This window comes from Neophocaena asiaeorientalis, unplaced genomic scaffold (genome assembly GCF_003031525.2).
Source record: "Neophocaena asiaeorientalis asiaeorientalis breed wild unplaced genomic scaffold, Neophocaena_asiaeorientalis_V1.1 scaffold114, whole genome shotgun sequence".
Classification (NCBI taxonomy): Eukaryota; Metazoa; Chordata; class Mammalia; order Artiodactyla; family Phocoenidae; genus Neophocaena; species Neophocaena asiaeorientalis.
Genome location: NW_020173116.1, coordinates 12,328,188 through 12,347,759, shown reverse-complemented (window position 1 = coordinate 12,347,759; position 19,572 = coordinate 12,328,188). Strand labels below are relative to the sequence as shown.

General features: G+C 41.2%; 1 protein-coding gene across 1 annotated transcript in view; it reads right to left on the bottom strand.

Annotated features, from left to right (window-relative positions):
• SLC9A2 (solute carrier family 9 member A2) overlaps positions 1 to 19,572 on the bottom strand; it is an 86,206-nt gene that overhangs the window by 4,460 nt on the left and 62,174 nt on the right. The window contains exons 6-10 of the mRNA XM_024743808.1: positions 15,152 to 15,241; positions 14,367 to 14,437; positions 7,112 to 7,273; positions 2,945 to 3,041; positions 578 to 709 (exon numbers count right to left, since the gene is read on the bottom strand). Of these exons, the coding sequence (XP_024599576.1) occupies positions 578 to 709; positions 2,945 to 3,041; positions 7,112 to 7,273; positions 14,367 to 14,437; positions 15,152 to 15,241 (552 nt within the window). The remainder of the gene's footprint in view (positions 1 to 577; positions 710 to 2,944; positions 3,042 to 7,111; positions 7,274 to 14,366; positions 14,438 to 15,151; positions 15,242 to 19,572) is intronic.

Genomic DNA, 19,572 nt, shown 5'->3' with positions numbered 1-19,572 from the left:
CACACACACACACACACACGGCCTCCTAGAAGTTTCCACACATGCACGCACGGCAGCCCCCCTTCAGGCTGCACCCGCTCCCTGGAAAGGTCAAACAAGACTCCAAATGAAGCCTGGCCCTTCCATTCAGTTTAAAACTGTACCCTGTGAGCAGAAACTAACACACCATTGTAAAGCAATTATACCCCAATAAAGATGTTAAAAACAAAAAAAAACCTGTACCCTGTATGACCCTTCTCCATCCTCCCAATCTCCTTCCTCAGCCCTTTTAGGTTTATTTTGTCCACAGCACTTACTGCGTCTAACATAACAGATAGTTTTCTTATTCTGCCCATTCCTGGTGGCCTTCTCCCCCACTAGAATGTGAATTCCACAAGGAAAAAGAGCTCTGTCATTTTGTTCACCAACGTATTCCAAGTGCCTAGACAGTGTCTGGAAGGTGATAGGTGTCCGAGCAACGTCTGGAAAGACGTGATGATGAGCTCCATCCCAGGATTCCTGTGAATCAGCCCCCCAGGGCCATCCTGGCTTTGCCGTTGGAAGCCTTCTGCGTCCCAGAGCCACGAAGCCCCCTTACCCTGTGCTCCCGATTCAAGCTGCTGTCCTTGCGAACGCTTTCCCGAAGGCTGTGCCTTCGACGGATCAGGATCTCCTTGGCTTGCCTCTCACTCGTGTCGGCAGTCAGATTGTGTCGGTTGTAGGACAAAGTCTGAAATGAAAACACAAGCAACATATTACAAAAACGATGATCACTGCCCAGAAATTCCAAAACTTTACTCCATTTCTTTGGCTTTGCACCTCTGATAGGTACTTAACAATGAATGTGCAGAGGGGAAAAACGAGAAGTATAGAAGTTAACATTCTTTCAAATTTTGAACGAATTCATGTTCTACCAAATCTCAATTTAAGGGTAACAGTGGTAGGAATTTCAAGTTATTTGTAGAGATATATGATGTATCGGTGTCACAGAAACCCTTACAACTGTGCTGGGCACAGAGAAGTGCTCAATTGATAATTACCTACTGTTATTAGCTGTGATGAAGATGGTGATGGTGGTGGTCTTGTCTAAATGTGTCAGAGCAGGAGCTGTACTTTATTCATTTGTATCCTCTGCAGGGAATATAGTGCTTTGTTCTATTCATAGATATATTCAATACATATATCCACACATGTATTCAATAACTATGTATTTGATTCAACCAAATAAAATCCTCTACTTAAGAAAAAAGAAGAATTCATCTTCTAATGAGAGTTGGTGAATACTTTTTTTTCATTGAAAAGTGTGATCTTTATAAATGAGAAAACGATCGAATTCATCAAGCACCTTCGACTACCCTGAAGTACCCTGTCTATAGGTACCCATCAGTAGTGGCCAGGGAAAAACACAAGTCAACTCATACCTTCCCTATTGAATAGTAATTGCTAGTATAGAAACCAACCACTTTGGGCCACTTGGTGGCGCCATGACCCTCTATTAAGTCAAGAACATTTCTTCTTTTCAAATTGAGAAAAGCTGCTGGCTCCCTCACTAATGATCATGTCCTGGTATTTGAAGCCATACAATTTATAAGCGAGGGCTGTCCAGGACATAATATTTTTAGTTTTACAAGCTCTAGAGAAATCCACTTCCTAAAATAAATTGTATTTAGTAATTAAATTCATTTTCTGATAGAAATAATGTGTACTTCTTGGGAATACCCTTATCCCCAGAACTATATCAGACCTAGCAGAAGTAATAAACAGAAGTAATGCAGAACAGCACTCAATTCCTGCCTTGAGGAACTAGCTATCTTAGTTGGGCATTGAAAGCTAACAAAATAATAACTAAATCACGAAAGGAGGTACTAGAACTGCGTGGCATGTAGGAGCTCTAAGTGCTATTATCCCATTCAAAGACAGGTCTGGGAACAACATAGAGGGCGTTGGGGAAACCTTAAAAATTGGAGAATATGGATGGACTGACAGGAAGAAGTGGGACATTCCAAGTGGAGACACAGGGGAGAGCAACACAGTCCAAGGAATGAATTCAGACCTGTCCTCCGTGGGTGTCTGGGTGGCTGAGGGAGAGGTAGAAAGGGGAACTTAAAAATAGATCCCAAAGGCTGAAAGAATAGTTAGTTTAGCCTGAAAGCCACGACTGCTTTGTCTCATTTTAAATAGGAGGATGCTGCGTTAAAAGGGGCTTGAGGAAAAGAATGGAGCAGCCGTAATGTCGGATGGAACGGGCTGGTCTGTGGGGAGGACAGCTAAGAAGCCACAGAAATGGCCCTGATGTGAGTGACTGGGACCCCTGACAACTGCTGTGTCCCTGTGCCACTTCACCTCACTGTGCCTCAGTTTCTTTATCTGTAAAATGGAGACAAAAATAACACCACTTGTTAGAGGATTAAAAGAGGTAATACACGCGATGCAGAGAAATGGGGCTCGGCAAACTGTATGCACTGTTAACTGTATTATTAGCAAACTATGAGAACGAGGTGTTAAAACTGGAAATGGTTTGAAGGAAGTGACTCAGAAGATACAGGAAAGGAAGAAACGATCACACTTTATGAACAACAAAGAAGGTTAAATACATTTTTAAAAGGCTTCTTCTAAGCAATAAAGCTATTTCATTAAAAAAATTTTAAAAGAGCAATCAATTGCTTTCCTCGCCATTAGATAACACACTTTTTTTTTTTTTTTTTTAATCTCCAATCCTTTGGTAGCAGAACTCCCAGCTCCCTGGGTCTCTAGCCTAGAGCCTTGACCAAGATGTCTGGGAGGAGGGCAGTACCCTAAAAGGACAGACCCTGGGGTGGGTCTGAGGGAAGGAAGTGTCTGGTGTGGGACCTGCTGAGGGTGCATGACGGTGGGACAACAGCCGCTATAACTGGACAGCATCTAATCTGAAGGCATATTTTTAGCCAAAGGCAAATACATATTTTGCTAAGTAAATTATTCTTACTCGCTGACGGATCTGATAGAGATTTCTTGATAATATTTCTCGAATTTCATCCATTTCACCAGGTGTGAGCTTCCTTATTTTTTCTTCACGACAGTCACTGTGAAAGTTTAGAAAAAAATATTTTACTATTCAACATGTATCAAATTCATCAATTTTCTTTCTTAGCGATATAATATCACCATTTAAGAAGAATAATCTTGGGACTTCCCTGGTGACACAGTGGTTAAGAATCTGCCTGCCAATGCAGGGGACACAGGTTCGAGCCCTGGTCCAGGAAGATCCCACATGCCGCAGAGAAACTAAGCCCATTGGCCACAACTACTGAGCCTGAGTTCTAGAGCTCACAAGCCATAACTACTGAGCCCACGCGCCTAGAGCCCGTGCTGTGCAACAAGAGAAGCCACCGCAATGAGAAGCCCGCGCACCACAATGAAGAGTAGCCCCTGCTCGCTGCAACTAGAGAAAGCCCACGCGCAGCAACGAAGACCCAACGCAGCCAAAAATAAAATATTAATTAATTAATTTTTTAAAAAAAGAAGAAGAATCTTAAAGAACACTTAGGAATTATTCAATATTTTTAAATGATTCAAAAATCTAAAACATTGATTTCAGTGTCAAAATCATTCATACAAGTTTAATCATGCACAAGTTTTTTCAGGGTCTATTCATGCAATTATTTAAGGAGGAAAGACCAGAGTAGCTTGCAATGCTATCACTTTATTATTTCTAATACTCCACAAATTAATACAGGATTTTTTCCCAACAAAAACTTTAGCTGCATTTTGCTATTATGGCCTATTCTTTTAAATACCTCATTAGAAACGTTTACAAAGACACCATTTATAATATGTATGTACATACAATTGATCCTCATTATTCAGGGATTCCGTATTTGCAAGCTCAACTACTTGCTAAAATTTATAAAACACATTATCAGTACTCATCGCACTGTCCCAGTCATTCACAGACATGTGCAAAGTGGAGAAAAACTTGAGTCATTGGGCATGCATGTTCCCAAATGAGGCCAAACTCATCTGCCCCCTTGTCTCAGCTCTCATGCTGTAAAAAAAAAAGTCCTTTTCACAGCCTATTTAGTGCCATGTTTCACATTTTTGTGCTTTTTATTGGTGATCTTGCTGTTCTAAATGGTCCCCAAGTATAGCTCTGAAGTGCTGTCTAGTGTTCCTAAGCGCAAGAAGTTCCTAAGTTTTAACTCTACTTTTTCTGAAGGATATTTTAGCAGGATATGGAGCTCTAGGTTCAGTTACATTTTTTCAGAATTTTTCAAGCTACCAATGGTGTCCACTGGTTTTGCTGAAAAATCGGTTGCCAGGTTTTTTTTCTCTTTTGAAGAAAATAAGTCTCTTTTTCCCTCTGAGTATGTTTAAGATGTTCTCTTTGTATTTTTTACTTTTAGTGGTTTTACTAGCAGGTATCTCATTTGGTTCTCTCCCTATCTAATCTGCTTGGGGTTGTCACAGTTCATATCCTTTATCTATTTGGGGAAGTTCTCAGTCATTATCTCTTAAAATATTGCTTCTACCAATTTCTCTCTCATCTCCTTCTGGAACTTTTCAATATATATATATATATATATATATATATATATATTATATATATATATATATATATATATATATATATATATATATATATATATATGAAATCTCATATATTTCTTTTTCATCTTTTCTTCATTCTGGTTATTTCCTTCTGTCCTATCTTCCAATTAATCACTTCTCTCTTCAGCTGTGTCTAATCTGTTTTTCTACCTACCAAATGAGATCCTAAATTTAGTTACTTTATTTTTAGCTCAAATATTCCACTTAGATATTTTTTGTTTATATAATCTCCATGAGGATGCCAAAAGTGTCAATGCCATTTTCTTTCCTTAAACACGTTATTATTTCTATTTTAAAGTCACTGTCTGTTAAATCAATTATCTGAATCCCCTTTGTGCCTATTATTACTCTATGTTTTGTTGACCTTTCCCTCAATATTTTCAGTCACATTTCCTTGTCTACTCATATGCTTGGTTATTTTGGATTGAGTGCTAGACATTATATATTAAAAAAATGATGGAGATAGTTTAACACTCTTTACAATATTATTTCCTCTAGAGAAGATTTAAATGTACTTCTCTTGAGCAGCTGAGATAGAGGCAATCTCAGTCTCTGATGATTTAAACAATCATGAATTGAGATAATTCTAGGCTGGACTTCTTTCCTTTGAGGGTTAAGGTGTAGGATTTTGAAGGAAAACCTAGAGCTGAGTACATACAAATGCTCCTCCTTCTTCGTAGGTTCTGAATTCCCATTTTATTCTCTAAGACCAATTAGTCTGTCAAAACCTCTGTTTTAGCTTTTTAGAGTCTCAGATAACATTCTCTGTATTCCAGAGAGAAAATGGCAACAAATACCAGTTCTATCCTCTTGAACTTCCCTCTTTTTTGACTCTTGGCCAAGAAATTCCTCACTGTAAGGGTACTCTCCAGCTTTCAAGCAGATACTTAAAATATACTTTGGACAAAACATATTTTGTCCTTTTACCTCTAGTTTTCTCAGAAGGTAGTTGGTCTGGACCTCAGTTCATTATTGCCAGAAATATGACTCCCTATTGCCTCCCTTTCTTGCTTCTATCTTCCTCTAAAGAAAACATTTCAGGAGAGGTGGAATGGTCAATATGGCAATCATTTACCCAGCTACGTAGCTATCCATTAATTTTGTTACCTACTTTCCCTAACCCTAAACATTTGCCTTTACTGGCTTCTACCACTGGCTTCAAAATGAACTGTGAACAGAGGTAAAAGTGAGATTTCCTTCTTCTGTGACCGCAAAGGCAACGGCTCCCTTTTGAGAAGCTGGATAGTTGAATTATTGCTTGCTGCAAGCACAAAAGGAGCAGTGCATAAGAAAGATCGTAAATTGTAAAGCTAGAGTAAACTGTAGGATCAAGTCTAGCCCCATTTTCTACTTGAAGAAACTCAGCATCAGGGAAACAGATGGACCAGCTTAAGGTCACACAGTGAGTAACTTGCAGTGCTGGGACTATAAAGCAGTCATTCTGCTCAAGCACCACCATTTCCAATTCAGTATAATGCCTTTATGTCTGAGCCATCCTGACCACTACCTTCTTTTTATTCTGGGTTGTGTAGACTACCACAGTTTTTATAGGGGACTATAGTCCTAGTGAAAATCACAGTTTATAAGGTCGGGTGTGATTTGGAGCTTCCTCTCCCATTTCAACCGTCCCATAGACAGCATTTTGATTTAGGTGACATTTAGCTTAAAGGAGCTTCAGGCTCATCAGTGAAAGAAGAAATCAGTGGAACCCTTAATCTGTCATTTTTGTGTAGAGGAGGAATGATGCTTACATGATAAACTCGTTTGCTAATCTGCTAACAGTATTTACTGTCCTGCTATGGATTTGCTGTAAGAGTCTGCTGTAAGACTTTTAAGTCTCTACATTCTGGGTCTTCATTTCCTCATTTTTAAAATTAGGGAGACAGACTAGGTCAATGCATCTCAATCCTGGATGCATATTAGAAACTTCCATACACTTATTATATACTTATAAATAAACCTATACCGGGGCCTCAACCCCAGAGATCCTGATTTTATTGGTCTGGGCGGGGGTGGGGGCAGGCATACGTATCATTTAAATGCTCCTACAGTTTTTCTAACGTACAGCCTGGGTTGACAACCACTGCACGAGATGATCACTGATGATCTTTCCGAGACTTTAAACTATGACTCTGCAAATAATCCATGAGGAAATAGCTTTGTAATTACATGCATATTTATAATTGCAAATTATAACGCACCTTAAAATATTCCATTTCAAAATGCTTGCTAAAGAGGCTTTACTTTCAGAACACACTGAACTGCCCAAAGCAGATATCATAAAGGCATGATCACCCTAAACATGACAAAGTACTTTCTGACTGGTCCACTCTGCAGTAACACAGCATGGTGTGCCGTGATGTGACAGAACACAGCATCATGGACACACTTCCAGGCTTTCACGTTTTAACCAGGATCTTGTGCTGCTGTGAGGTCTTAAGGAATCATGTTAGGAAATAAGTCAAATGTGCTGTTATTACTGGTTTCACAAAACTATAAAGACATACTTAGTAATACTAACTTTCATTTGCAAAACAGGACTTACTTCAGAGATGCAAAAGAAGGGACAGTACTTATCATTCCCGTCTCTGCCATCTCAATGGCATGTTTTATTTCAAGCTTTTTATATAAAGACACAATGCTCGACTTGGGTTGATTCTCCCGAATCAAAAGCCTCCGCAGGTACTTGTCATCAAACTTCTTAAACCTAGAAATAAAGAAAAGCAAAGCTTTGATTAATGAACATGCCACGGATTAAGAAGAAAAACCTGGTTTTACCAATAAAATCATTTCCACTAGTCCCAGGGAAGAAATTTAATAGCAGCGTTTAGTTAGTCTGATCATTATAGTTATTTTTATATGTGCATACCTGAGCATATATGTATATGTAGAGCACATATTAGTATACTTCTGTGTATAGCCACAACATACATGTATCTAATATTCACTAATTATAGATTAAAATACAGATACTTCTACATTTCCTATGTCTCTGCTTCCCCCTTCAGAAAAATTATTCAAAAATGTTAATACTCCCTTTCTCCAATTGCTCTCCTCTGATTCTCTCTTGAACATTCACAGATCAGGCTTTTGCCTCTAACTGTCCATTGAAGCTACTCATACTGAGGTCATCAGTGACCCCCACAAAATAAACCCAGTGGTCAACTGCTAGTCCTTCCTAACCTGTCCTGCTTAAAACAGTGTCTTCCAGGACACCACACTCCCCTGGGTTCCCTCCTACCACTTTCTCAGCCTCTTGTGTTGGTTCTTTTCCTTCTTTCTCTCCTCTTATGTCGGAGTGGGTGCAGTCCTGGTCCCCTTCTCCACCTCCACTCACTCTCCTGTCTTGTCCAGCCTCGTGGATTTTTTTTTTTTTTTTTTTTTTTTTTGCAGTCCGTGGGCCTCTCACTGTCGTGGCCTCTCCCGTTGCGGAGCACAGGCTCCGGACGCACAGGCTCAGCGGCCATGGCTCACGGGCCCAGCCGCTCCGCGGCATGTGGGATCTTCCCGGACCGGGGCACGAACCCGCGTCCCCTGCATAAGCAGGCGGACTGTCAACCACTGCGCCACCAGGGAAGCCCCCTCGTGGATTTTAATAGTACCTCTATACCCAAAATTCCCAAATTTGTGTCTGCAACTCCAGCCTCTCTCCCAAACCCCAGAAATGAGTGTCCAGCTCCCTGCTCAGCATCTCCACTTGCACATCTCATAGGCGTCTCAAACCTGGCATGCTCAGAAGGATCTTCTCCCAAGTCCTCCCCATCTCAGCTAGTGACAACTCCACCAGGTAAAAAACCCTGATGTCACTTTTGATTCTCCTGCTTCTCCCCTATTCCATGTTATGGCCTGAACTGTGTCCCCTTAAAAATTCATATGTTACAGTCCTAGTTCCCAGGACCTCAGAATGTGACTGTATTTCGATTAAGTTAAAATGAGGTCATTAGTGGGCCCGAACCTAATGTGACTGGTGTGTGTATTATAAGAGGAAATTCGAACACAGACACGTACAGGGGTAAGACCGTGTGAAGAAGCAGTAAAAAGAAAGACACTACAAGTCAAGGAAGGAGACCTGGAGCAGAGCCTTCCCTCACAGCCTTAGAAGGAACCAAATCTACTGACACTTTGCTCTTGGACGTCTAGCCCACAGAACTATGAGAAAATAAATTTCTACTTAAACAACCACCGTGTGGTACTTTGTTATAAGCAGCTCTAGCAAAGTAATACCCCACATCCATTCTATCAACAATTTCTGTCGGTTCCACCATTAAAATACACACAACAATCGAACCATTTCGAACCATTTCTCCTGCCATCACCCTGGTCCCAGCATTATCTTCTCTCAGTGGCTTCCTGCAACGGGGACCCAGTTGGTCTCCATGCTTCCACCACTGTGTTCCTATGGTCTATTCTCGACACAAGCCAGAGTGATCCTGTTAAAATGTAAGTCAAACCACGCAACTCCTGACTTGAGTAAAAGTACAATGACCTGGAGGCCCTGCACCATTTGGACCTGCCCCTCTCAGCTCTGTGCTGCTCTAACTCAGGTCCAGCCTCTCTGAGGTCATTCCTGTCCTGGAAATGTGCCAGCTCTGCTACCGCCTCCAGGCCCCTATACTTACTGTTCCTTCTACTAAGAACACTCTTCCCCGCACACTTGCAGGGCTCGTTCACAGACCTTCTTTAAGTCTTTCCTTGAAAGTCTTTTCTCAGAAGAGCCTTTCCTATCCATCCCATTAGAATTGCATTCCCAGAACTCCCTATTCTACTTCCCAGACGTATTTTTCTCCATAGCACTCATCACTTTCTAACAGGCTATATAATGTACTCATGTATTTTATTTTCTGTCTCCTAGCACTAGAGTGATCCATATGGGCAGTTTTTTGTTTGTTTGTTTTCCGGTCTCACCAGTGCCTAGAACGGTGCCAGGTGCACCATAAGCACGCAGGCAGACTGGATCATCTGATCCCAATTCCTCCCTGGATCCACACCCTGTGACATATCAAGTTACTTGGCAATGTCCTTCCACCGTGGCCGAGGTGCCCTGCTCTGTCCAGTTTCCTGCCACTGAGCTGAATAATGTCACCTGCTTTGGTCAATGGGCTATTAGCAGACACAATGATGAGACCAGAGGCTATTAATGGGCTTGTTCATTGAAGCTCACTTCTTGTGCTGCCACGTCGCCACGAGAAGGATGTGTACGTAGAGTGACTCCTTAGCCGCAGGACAAACGTGGATGTCGCATGAAGCAGAGTTAAGTCACCCCACCTACACCAGAAAAGGCCAGCCGGGATCAGCTGATGACTGGTCAACCCTCTGAAGCAGGAGCAAGAACAGGCCAGATCAGCCAAGCCCAGCCCAGATCAACTGACTCTCAGCCTCCTGACTCAAGTACTTTAATAACAAGTGACTGTTCCTTTGAGCAGCTGCGTATTGGATTGGTTTGTTACATAACTGTTATGCCGATATTCAAGTGAATCAGCATGCAGTTAAGTATTTGTTGAGAAAATAATTAATGTATCAGAGTGATCCCCATAAGCCCAAAGAGGTTTACAGGCACACCTGTGCTATGAAAGGAAGCAATGTTAACCCACATCCTTGGTGCTAGCCCTTTGTTCCAAATACTGGAGGGCTAAGCATAATTACAGATTCATCCTGAAAGCGCTTTGCTACTGACTGGCCGCTGCACGAAACACTGGGTCTACTTTTTTCTAAGTTTATTTTGAATTTCATGTGAGGCTCATTGACCCAGGACACCTGGCAACAACACAACATCTTTTTAAACTTTTATTATTATTATTATCATTAGTATTATTGTTTTAGCTTTTCACTAGAGATCCACAAAAGGAAGAATAAACATTAAAGACAATGACATCTGATCTACGTAGTGTAGGAATTGTGCACTTTGCTTTAAAATTTATTTATTCTTGGCTGCCTTGGGTCTTTGTTGCTGTGCACGGGCTTTTCTCTAGTTGCAGCGAGCAGGGTCTACTCTTCACTGTGGTGCGCAGGCTTCTCACTGTGGTGGCTTCTCTTGTTGCGGAGTCTGGGCTCTAGGCGCGCAGGCTTCAGTAGTTGTGGCTCGCGGGCTCTAGAGCACGGGCTCGGTAGTTGTGGCGCGTGGGCTTAGTTGCTCCGCGGCATGGGGGATCTTCCCGGACCAGGGCTTGAATCCATGTCCCCTGCCTTGGCAGGCAGATTCTTAACCAGTGTGCCACCAGGGAAGCCCAGTACACTTTCTTTCTTTGCTTCAGTTCCATACCTTTCGTGTGTGCCAAGCTACACATAGGTGACTTATTCATTATCATTAGACAACTTTTGCCAAATGTGAGAAACTTTCCTACTGCGTGACACTTTCATTTCGTTCTCAAAGGATCAAATGACTCAAGAATTCTCTGGCAGAACCATTAAAAATCCACAATAGGGCTTCCCTGGTGGCGCAGTGGTTGAGAGTCTGCCTGCCAATGCAGGGGACACGGGTTCGAGCCCTGGTCTGGGAAGATCCCACGTGCCGCGGAGCAACTGGGCCCATGAGCCACAACTACTGAGCCTGCGCATCTGGAGCCTGTGCTCCGCAACAGGAGAGGCCGCGACAGTGAGAGGCCTGCGCACCGTGATGAAGAGTGGCCCCTGCTCGCTGCAACCAGAGAAAGCCCTCGCACAGAAACCAGGACCCAATGCAGCCAAATAAATAAATAAAATGAATTTATTCTTTAAAAAAATCCACAATAAAAGGATTTCAGAGGAAAGGGGAAGATACCCAACACACCTAAACCAATCACTTGTTTTTTATGCCATTTTTAGTAACATCAACAGTTACGTACAGACCAGAAATGAGATCGGAGAACTGATTTTAAAAATGGCCTGTGCCAGCACCAAATCCCTCCATAGTAACTTCTCTTCTCTACTTGCCACATACAGTGTGATTGACAATCCAGGAAATTATTTGAAATTTACCTGGAAAACTTCATGCATGGAAATATGGAAGGGTCTATAATATTATTGAATAAAGTACATACACTGCGGAGAAAAATGTTGGGCATGTAACAATATTACCTTTCAGACATTTAGTATTGGGTTGGCCAAAAGGTTCGTTCGGGTATTTCCATATATGGAAAAACACAAACTTTTTGGCCAACCCAGTATTCATAGTCCAATTAGCCCGGTGCCTGTAGGTGTCTGCCTGGAACAGACTTACATATAAAGTGTCTCTGCCAGGAACACAGGATGGAGCCGGACTTTCTCTGACATTCAGTCCTTCACCTGAGTCCCAGACCAAACCACACGATCACAGCATTCACCTCTTCCATCACCTACCACTGCCCCAGGGCCTGGGGACCTGATTCTTACACCACGTCTCGGTTTCCCCCTGTAGAGGTAGAAGGAGTGGGATAAATCCTTAGTCCAATCTTCCCTCAGGAAAAGAACAAACTGTTCTGGGTTACCATGCTCACTTACCACTTCAGGAAAGGACTGACAGGATGAGAGAGAAAGAAAAGCAGTTGGGTTGAAAGGGAGACGGAAGATGGATAAAGGCTTGTCTGTGAAAACAACAGAGAACAAGAGGCAGAAAAGCCTGTATCACAGGCTTGGCGGAGACAAGGAAGGTCCCAGGGACGTAAAACAGGGTAACATTGAAAGTTATGAGGCAGAGAGCTAGGGTTCTCTGCTCTACCTCCTGCCTCCCAGAAAGTGAATACTGCCCAAGATAAACGGCCTTTTGTTTCATACTTTTACAATGGAGAATTTACTTTGCTTTATTTTATTACTATGTGCCCCCATCTGGCTAACTGGGTACTCTGTCCATACATACAAAATATTTTTCCTTTAGTTATGAAGTCAGGCTAGATCCAAGGGGCCTTTCTACATTAGTAAACAATGTGGTCAGGCTTGTAAAGGTTGTGCCATCACTTATAGTCTCTGCAACTCATTACTTACCAATGTCTCTCACATACACACACACACACACACACACACACACGTTTCCTATGTGACTGTTTTGTTGCCTTTATTATCTTGCAAAATTTTAAAGGCTCAAGTCTATGGCTTGCACTTTTCATGTACTCCAGTATCATGCAGAACATGTGAGCAAACAGTGAGCACTCAGAAATGCACTTATGTTCAACTACATGAATTGGTAGGTTGGTCAAGTTCAGCAGTGGGGAAGATCTGTTAGCAAGTTAGAAAAGAAAAAACAAGAGGGTGATAAGGATCCACCAAGTACACTTTGGAGCCTGTCCATCTCTCTTCAGGGACCAGCTGAAATGCACGCCTTCAGAAGGCTTTCCCAGCCAGTGATGTGCCGGTGAATGTGAACAAATTACTTTCTGAGAAAAAAAGAGGCCCTGATTTGTAGCATTTGTCAGTCACCTGGCACACCCTCACCATGGCTGATTCAAGTCACCAATGTAGACGGCACTGAACTTAGATCAGGGAGGAGACACATACGGTCAGCTCCCACCAGCCCATGCGAGCTGGCTCCTCCGACACCCCACTGGCCCTAACCCTGCTGTCTGAATCCATCCTTACTTCTTGATCCCATAAGTCTGTATCTCAGAATATATTAAAGTGTGCACCTAATTCTGCCTGGCCTGCCTACCTCTTGTATTTCAACTGTGAGATCCTTGAAGAGAGGCACTGAATCTTAATTATCATACATACATACACATATGTAAATAGAGAGAGAGAGATACACATCTATGTAACTGCACATAATCTTCCAGAGAAGTGTAGCTTTAAAAATATTTGTTATTTTGGCAAGTCTATGTGTCTCCTCAGGTGCTCTGGAGTTCTGCATTTGACAAAGCCCCTCAACATATATGGGAGAACAAATAGTAATGGAGCCCCCAGTTTTAACCAAACAGACTGCATTCCTCGGCCGCCCATATAATTAGTCTGGGTCATACAAGGCCAGGCCATGCGATTCAACTGGAAGAATTGTGTGGAATTTCTGATAACTTTGGTTAGGAGGAAGCTAGTACATATTCTTTGTCTCTTCATTGACTTTATTCCCGGAATGTGTACACAATGGCTAATGCTGCAGCAGCCATTTTGGTTTAAGAGGCAACCTTGAAAATGGAGGTTCTTGGTGGAATCAACTAGATGGAAGGGTTCTGGAACCCTGAGTAATCTGTGGAGTGTAGCTCATCTATTAAAGGTACACTGCTGGGCTTCCCTGGTGGCGCAGTGGTTTAGAGCCCGCCTGCCGATGCAGGCGACACGGGTTCGTGCCCCGGTCCAGGAAGATCCCGTATGCCGCGGAGCGGCTGGGCCCGTGAGCCATGGCCGCTGAGCCTGCGCATCCGGAGCCTGTGCTCCACAACGGGAGAGGCCACGACAGTGAGAGGCCCGCATACCGCAAAAAAAAAAAAAAAAAAAAAAAAAAGGTACATTGCCTACCTGATATTTACATAAGAGAGAAATAAACTTCTATCTTGTTAAAGCTACTATTGTTCCAGGTCTCTATTACAGCTAAACTTTACCTTAAAGGACATACTATGGCACAACAGGAAAGATTTGAAACTCTGAAAAATAACACAAGTCAATATGCCCTGCTTCCTATGGAGCCTTACTTGCTCCCTGTACTGTCCCAGGCACTTACAAATTGGTTGAACCATGTTTTTAGTTTTTCCACCACCTCAAGGCCATACCATTTTTCTTTTTAATATACAGACCATGGCTTGCACTGAGTAAGTGTTTAATAAATATTTGTTGAATTGATTTTCCTGTTCAAAAAAAAAATTGTCCTGCTTCCAGACTGATTCAGAGCCACGTAATAAAATAATGGCAAAAGGCCTTCTTACTTGTCTCTCCAAAAGTTGTGACCCCAGTGTCCACAAACATCTTCAATCCCGGTCTTCACGTGATCAAAAAACTAAAACAGAAAAAGCAGGCTGATTAATTTTACCTCAAATCAGTCATTTCCATTTCTATTCATAAAAATTAGGAATTTCTATTTACAGAAATTCTAATTCTTATTTCTACTTATAGTTGTAAACATTTTATCTATAGAAAGTCTAATTATAGAAATTTCTCTTAATATCAAGCTTAAACTTCAAAGGCCCTGACAGTTTTTGCTTTTTGTTTATTTGAATAAACAATAAAACAACAATTCATCTTCGAACAAGTTGATGAGATGTTTGTCATATCAATCTTAGGCAATTCATAGATTATTTTTCTCATCGTGTATATGTATGGCTGAGTCACTTGGCTGTGCACCTGAAACTATCACAACGTTGTTAATCGCACATACTACAATATAAAATAAAAAGTTAAAAATAAATAAAACAGCCTGTTCATAATTTTGGAAAATATGAAATATGGTAATAATTTTCCAGTAGAAACATTTCAGGTTGAAGGAAGTGATACTCCTGTATTCCTGAAGGAGTGTAGCCTCCTCGGGGCTGTGTTCATTCTACCCCCAATTCACGCCCTTCTCCATCCACCCTCTACCCTACCCCACCCCCCTCACCCTCTGCCAGTTACCTCTTCAGGAAATGAGCACCATGGTGTCAAGCAGTCTGACTTAATCCAATAATTTTCCCTTTGACCATTTAAATTGTTACACTATGGTTACATTAACACCTACCCGACAATGGATTTCCTCACTGACAGCTTGCTGTTTCTTATTGGACCTCTTAACATCAAGAAACTCCACCAGCGGTCGGATAGTTATTCCCTGCACAGAAAAACAAGGAGGAGAGGGGAAACTTCTTGTCAAATTCAAGAATAACTTCTATTCTCCTAAACTTTGATAACTGACAAAAGATACCCTGCCCCCAAGACTTAACACAGCATATGTAACATTTTGTTACTTTTCTTCTTCCTCTCTAACAGCTGGCATATTTTCAGAGCGCCATGTCCCCAAACCTGCTACTAGAAGCAAAACAGTGGACAGAATGCAAGGAATTGAAAGCGTTAATTCTATGTAATTCTAAGAAATAGAAAAAGAAAGTAATTCTAAAAAATAATAAAGTATTATCCAGTTCAGAGGAATCACCTACTTGGATTATTCACAGAAAACATCTCAATGATTCATTCATTAATCTATTAAACAATTTTAATTGAGCGTTCATGGCGTACATGTTGGCGGCTCAGGCATTTGGGACACAGGGATGGATAGTTAAGGACCTCAGCTCAAGGACTTCATAGTCTTATGAGGAGAAGGATATGCACAAAACCAGTTATAAAGTAAGCACAGGAGGAACGAGAGAGACCCACAGGGAACGGGTCAAGGAAGGCTCTGCAGAAAGGGAACCCTGGATCAGAGTCTTACAAGTTGTTGGAAGCAGAACCTAGCAGAGACCTAACGGGAGCACAGGACCAGCCATGAGAAAGGATCCAGTGTGGGTTTGGGCATGTTCACAGGGCACTTGGGAAATGGAGAGAAACATAAGCTATTTAGTAAGGAAGAGAAAAAAATCCTTAATATAATAAAAAATATCTGCCAGAAATCTCTAGTGAACATCTGACTTAATAATGAAACATTAAAAGCATTTCTGTTAGAAGTAGGAACAACACAAAGATACTCCCAACCTGCTGTTCCACAATGCTTGTCCTGGTCAATGAAATAGGAAGAGATAGAGGGGAAAGCATAGATACTGAAAATAGAGTGACAAGGTTTTTGTTGCTCAAGGATGACCTAGTTTTTGTCCTAAAAAATCGACAACAATCTTTTTTCATTTAAAAATAACAAGAAAGTTTAGTAAAGTGACTAAACATAAAAAGAACATACACAAATCCATCCCATATACTAATTAAAAAAAAAACAGAATAAACACCTACAAAATAGCAATGAGACATACATGTATAGTGAGAGATAGAACGGGAGAGAATATATTTAATACTAGTTTATACTACTATATTATATATTATACTATATGGATTATATATATATATACACACACACATACTTTCATACTCTCTACAGAAGTACATAATACAGTATATAATCCTATGATGAAATGCACAAAAAGCCTTTACAAAGAGAACTGTAAAATGTAATTAAAGGATATTAAAAAGATTTGAGTCTGAAAAAAACCACACAAAGTTCCTTGGTGGGATTAGTTAACAGTATTATGATGGCAATTTTACCTCAATACATGTGCGATACAATTTCGATAACATATTCCAACGGATTTTTAAGAAACGTGAATATTTAGAAGTTGAGAAAATGTTCAAAATTAATCTGGAAGAGTAAATGGAACCAGAAAAATTTAGAGAAAGGAGAATGATGGGGAACTAACAGCTCCCAAAACAAACTATCGCTATTATGTTTAAAATTTTGTGATACGGGCACTAAAATAGGCCAAGGGAGGAGGGGGTGACAATGCGGGGTCCAGGAAGATCCCCGAGTTTCTTGCCTGGCTGGTCGATAGCTGCCATCACTCGGCATGAAGAATTCATGACCAGGAGGGATTACTGGATTTACGGGGAGGGGTGGATGTGTTGAGAGACGCTCCCTGACACGACTGGTTCCTCGCTCACCTCTCTGCATGTCTTTAAGTCTTTAAGAATGTTTCTGGTAACATAAACTGTGACACACACACATTTTGTAAAGGAGGTCATTAATTTTGTTCCATCAGTCCAGCTTTGGGCATTTTTCAGCTTCACTTTCACTTTCTAAAACATGAATGATTTTGAGCAAGTTTGGCATGACGCACCTTGTGTTCTACTTGTAGTTCAGTCTGCCACTTTGAAATAACATGGGGGTAATGACCATTTTCCAATCAACACATATTCTGTAATTTTTAACTTATGTAAATGAAAATAGGTGTCAACATGTGGTTTACAGCGATGGGTGATTTCACTGAGTTTTAGATTCCATGAAGCCTCTAGGCTAATAATAGCTCCAGGAAAAAAAAACCCAACAAAGTCAGTGCTATTTATAAAATGACACAATGTGTTCTGAGGATACTAAGTGTTGTTTCACATGCTTTTCTCTACCAGGTATTCATTCAGTTAATAATAAGTGAGTGCCTTATATTTGTAAATATAGGACATAAAGGTAAAGATGGGACACGGGGCCTGCCCCAGTCACTAAGCTGATTTCTTCCACTAGACGGATAACCTAGAATAAATAAAACAAAACTGATCTACTACAGGAAGCAAGTGTGGCCCAGCGCCCAGGTCAAGTCGAGTTTCTAAAACTACAACATAATTAAGTTTATAATTAATAAAAGTATGGATGAGATGCAATGACACGTCTCAGTTAAAAATACACATTTGTATAGATGAACCTATTTGCTGGGCAGGAACAGAGACACAGACATAGAGAATGGAGGTGTAGACACTGTGTGGGGGGAAGGAGGGGCGGGATGAATTGAGAGATGAGGATTGACATATATACAGTACCATGTGTAAAATAGCTAGCTAGTGGGAACCTGCTGTATAGCACAGGGAGCTCGGCTCCGTGCTCTGTGATGACCTAGATGGGTGGGATGGGGGGAGGGAGGTCCAAGAGGGAGGGGTATATGTATACATATAGCTGTTTCGCTTCATTGTACAGCAGAAACTAACACAACATTGTAAAGCCACTATACTCTGATATAAAAATTAATTAATTAAATTAAACCCCCAAAAGAAGTATTTGTTTAACCAGTTCCTTTTTAATAGTCCCCATTCTCTCTTAAAATTATTTGCAGTTGTCATGCTGTGCTCAAATGGAATTATTTGATAGGTTCTGCCTTACTTTCTCTCCCTCTCTTTGTTCGTTCCTTCCTCAATCCATCTATTTTGGAGGGAGAGGACATGGCATCCGAATGTCATATTAAGTTCCCCAAGCTGGATGTTATATTCTAAGAGCCTGAGTCTCTGGTTGGGGGACACAGTAAAAAAAAAAAAAAAAAAAGAATACCTTTGAAAATGCACCTTATTTTACCACATTGCAGAATTCCTCATTTTGGTCACCTGAGGAACAGCCTGACAAGGCTTAGAAAAACAGCTTGTTACCATCCATGTGGGTGAAAAAATAAAGAAACCCCTTAGTTTTCCTTCAAACCAATGAAAAAAGTATTTGCAAAGCACAAGTTAAATTTTCACCCATTCATTTGGCTTTAGCGCAATAAACACAACACCCCAGAGTCGGGCATGGCAGAGGGGAACTGTCACACAGCAGCCCGGGAAGAAGGACAGCGAGGTAAGCTTTATTTTTTCCCTCGGCCATCTCTGCTTTCCGCCCACCCTCACCCTTCTGCTCCCAGTAAAGTGAGAAAGTAAAAGGCACTGCTGCCTGATTGAAGAAGGAGCATCTTGGGGTCTGTTCTTTTGGAAGAAAATGATTTCTTTCATTTTTGTTTTTTTGCAATTAAATTTTGCAAAAAAACAAAGCGGGGTGAGGGCAGGGGGTGGGGAACGGCTTTATATTTCTTTGCTGATTTAACAGGCAGGCAATTTCCAGAAAGACTTGAAGAAACTGTTTTCATTCATTAAAAAATATTACTGTCATTGCTATGCTATCCTATATAAGGCTTTTTCACATTCCAAACTTGACCGCAGAGATCGTAAATCTGGTTGTACACACGGTGTTTATTTTAGAATGGGGTAAGTGGGATGAGAACCATAAAGGTATTCAAGGAGGAGCTTGCTACCTTGCAAGTAGGGTGAAATGCAGACTCGTCAGTTTTGGACAATGGCTTAGCAACAGATTACAACACTAATCCATGATGGAGGCAAAAAGAGACTCCGCTCTTGGAATTCCAGTCAACCGTGCTCCTTGATGGACTTCTCCTTAACTACTCAATGAATTTCCAGAATTGTGAGGTTCTGCCCTATAATTATAGGGACTAACTGAATAATAATTATTGGGCTCTGAAATACACTGAAAGGAGTTAAGTTTTTCTTTCTCCTATTATCATTTTACTTAATGTTATAATGCAAACAGAGCAAATCATCAGGTTAAAACCTTGCATCAGGTATTGTGTTTACATACATATTTCCTCTCCACTGCCTGGGAGGGAGGTACCACGATTCAGACCTTAGAGCAAAGCAAACTGAGGCTCAACAGATCCT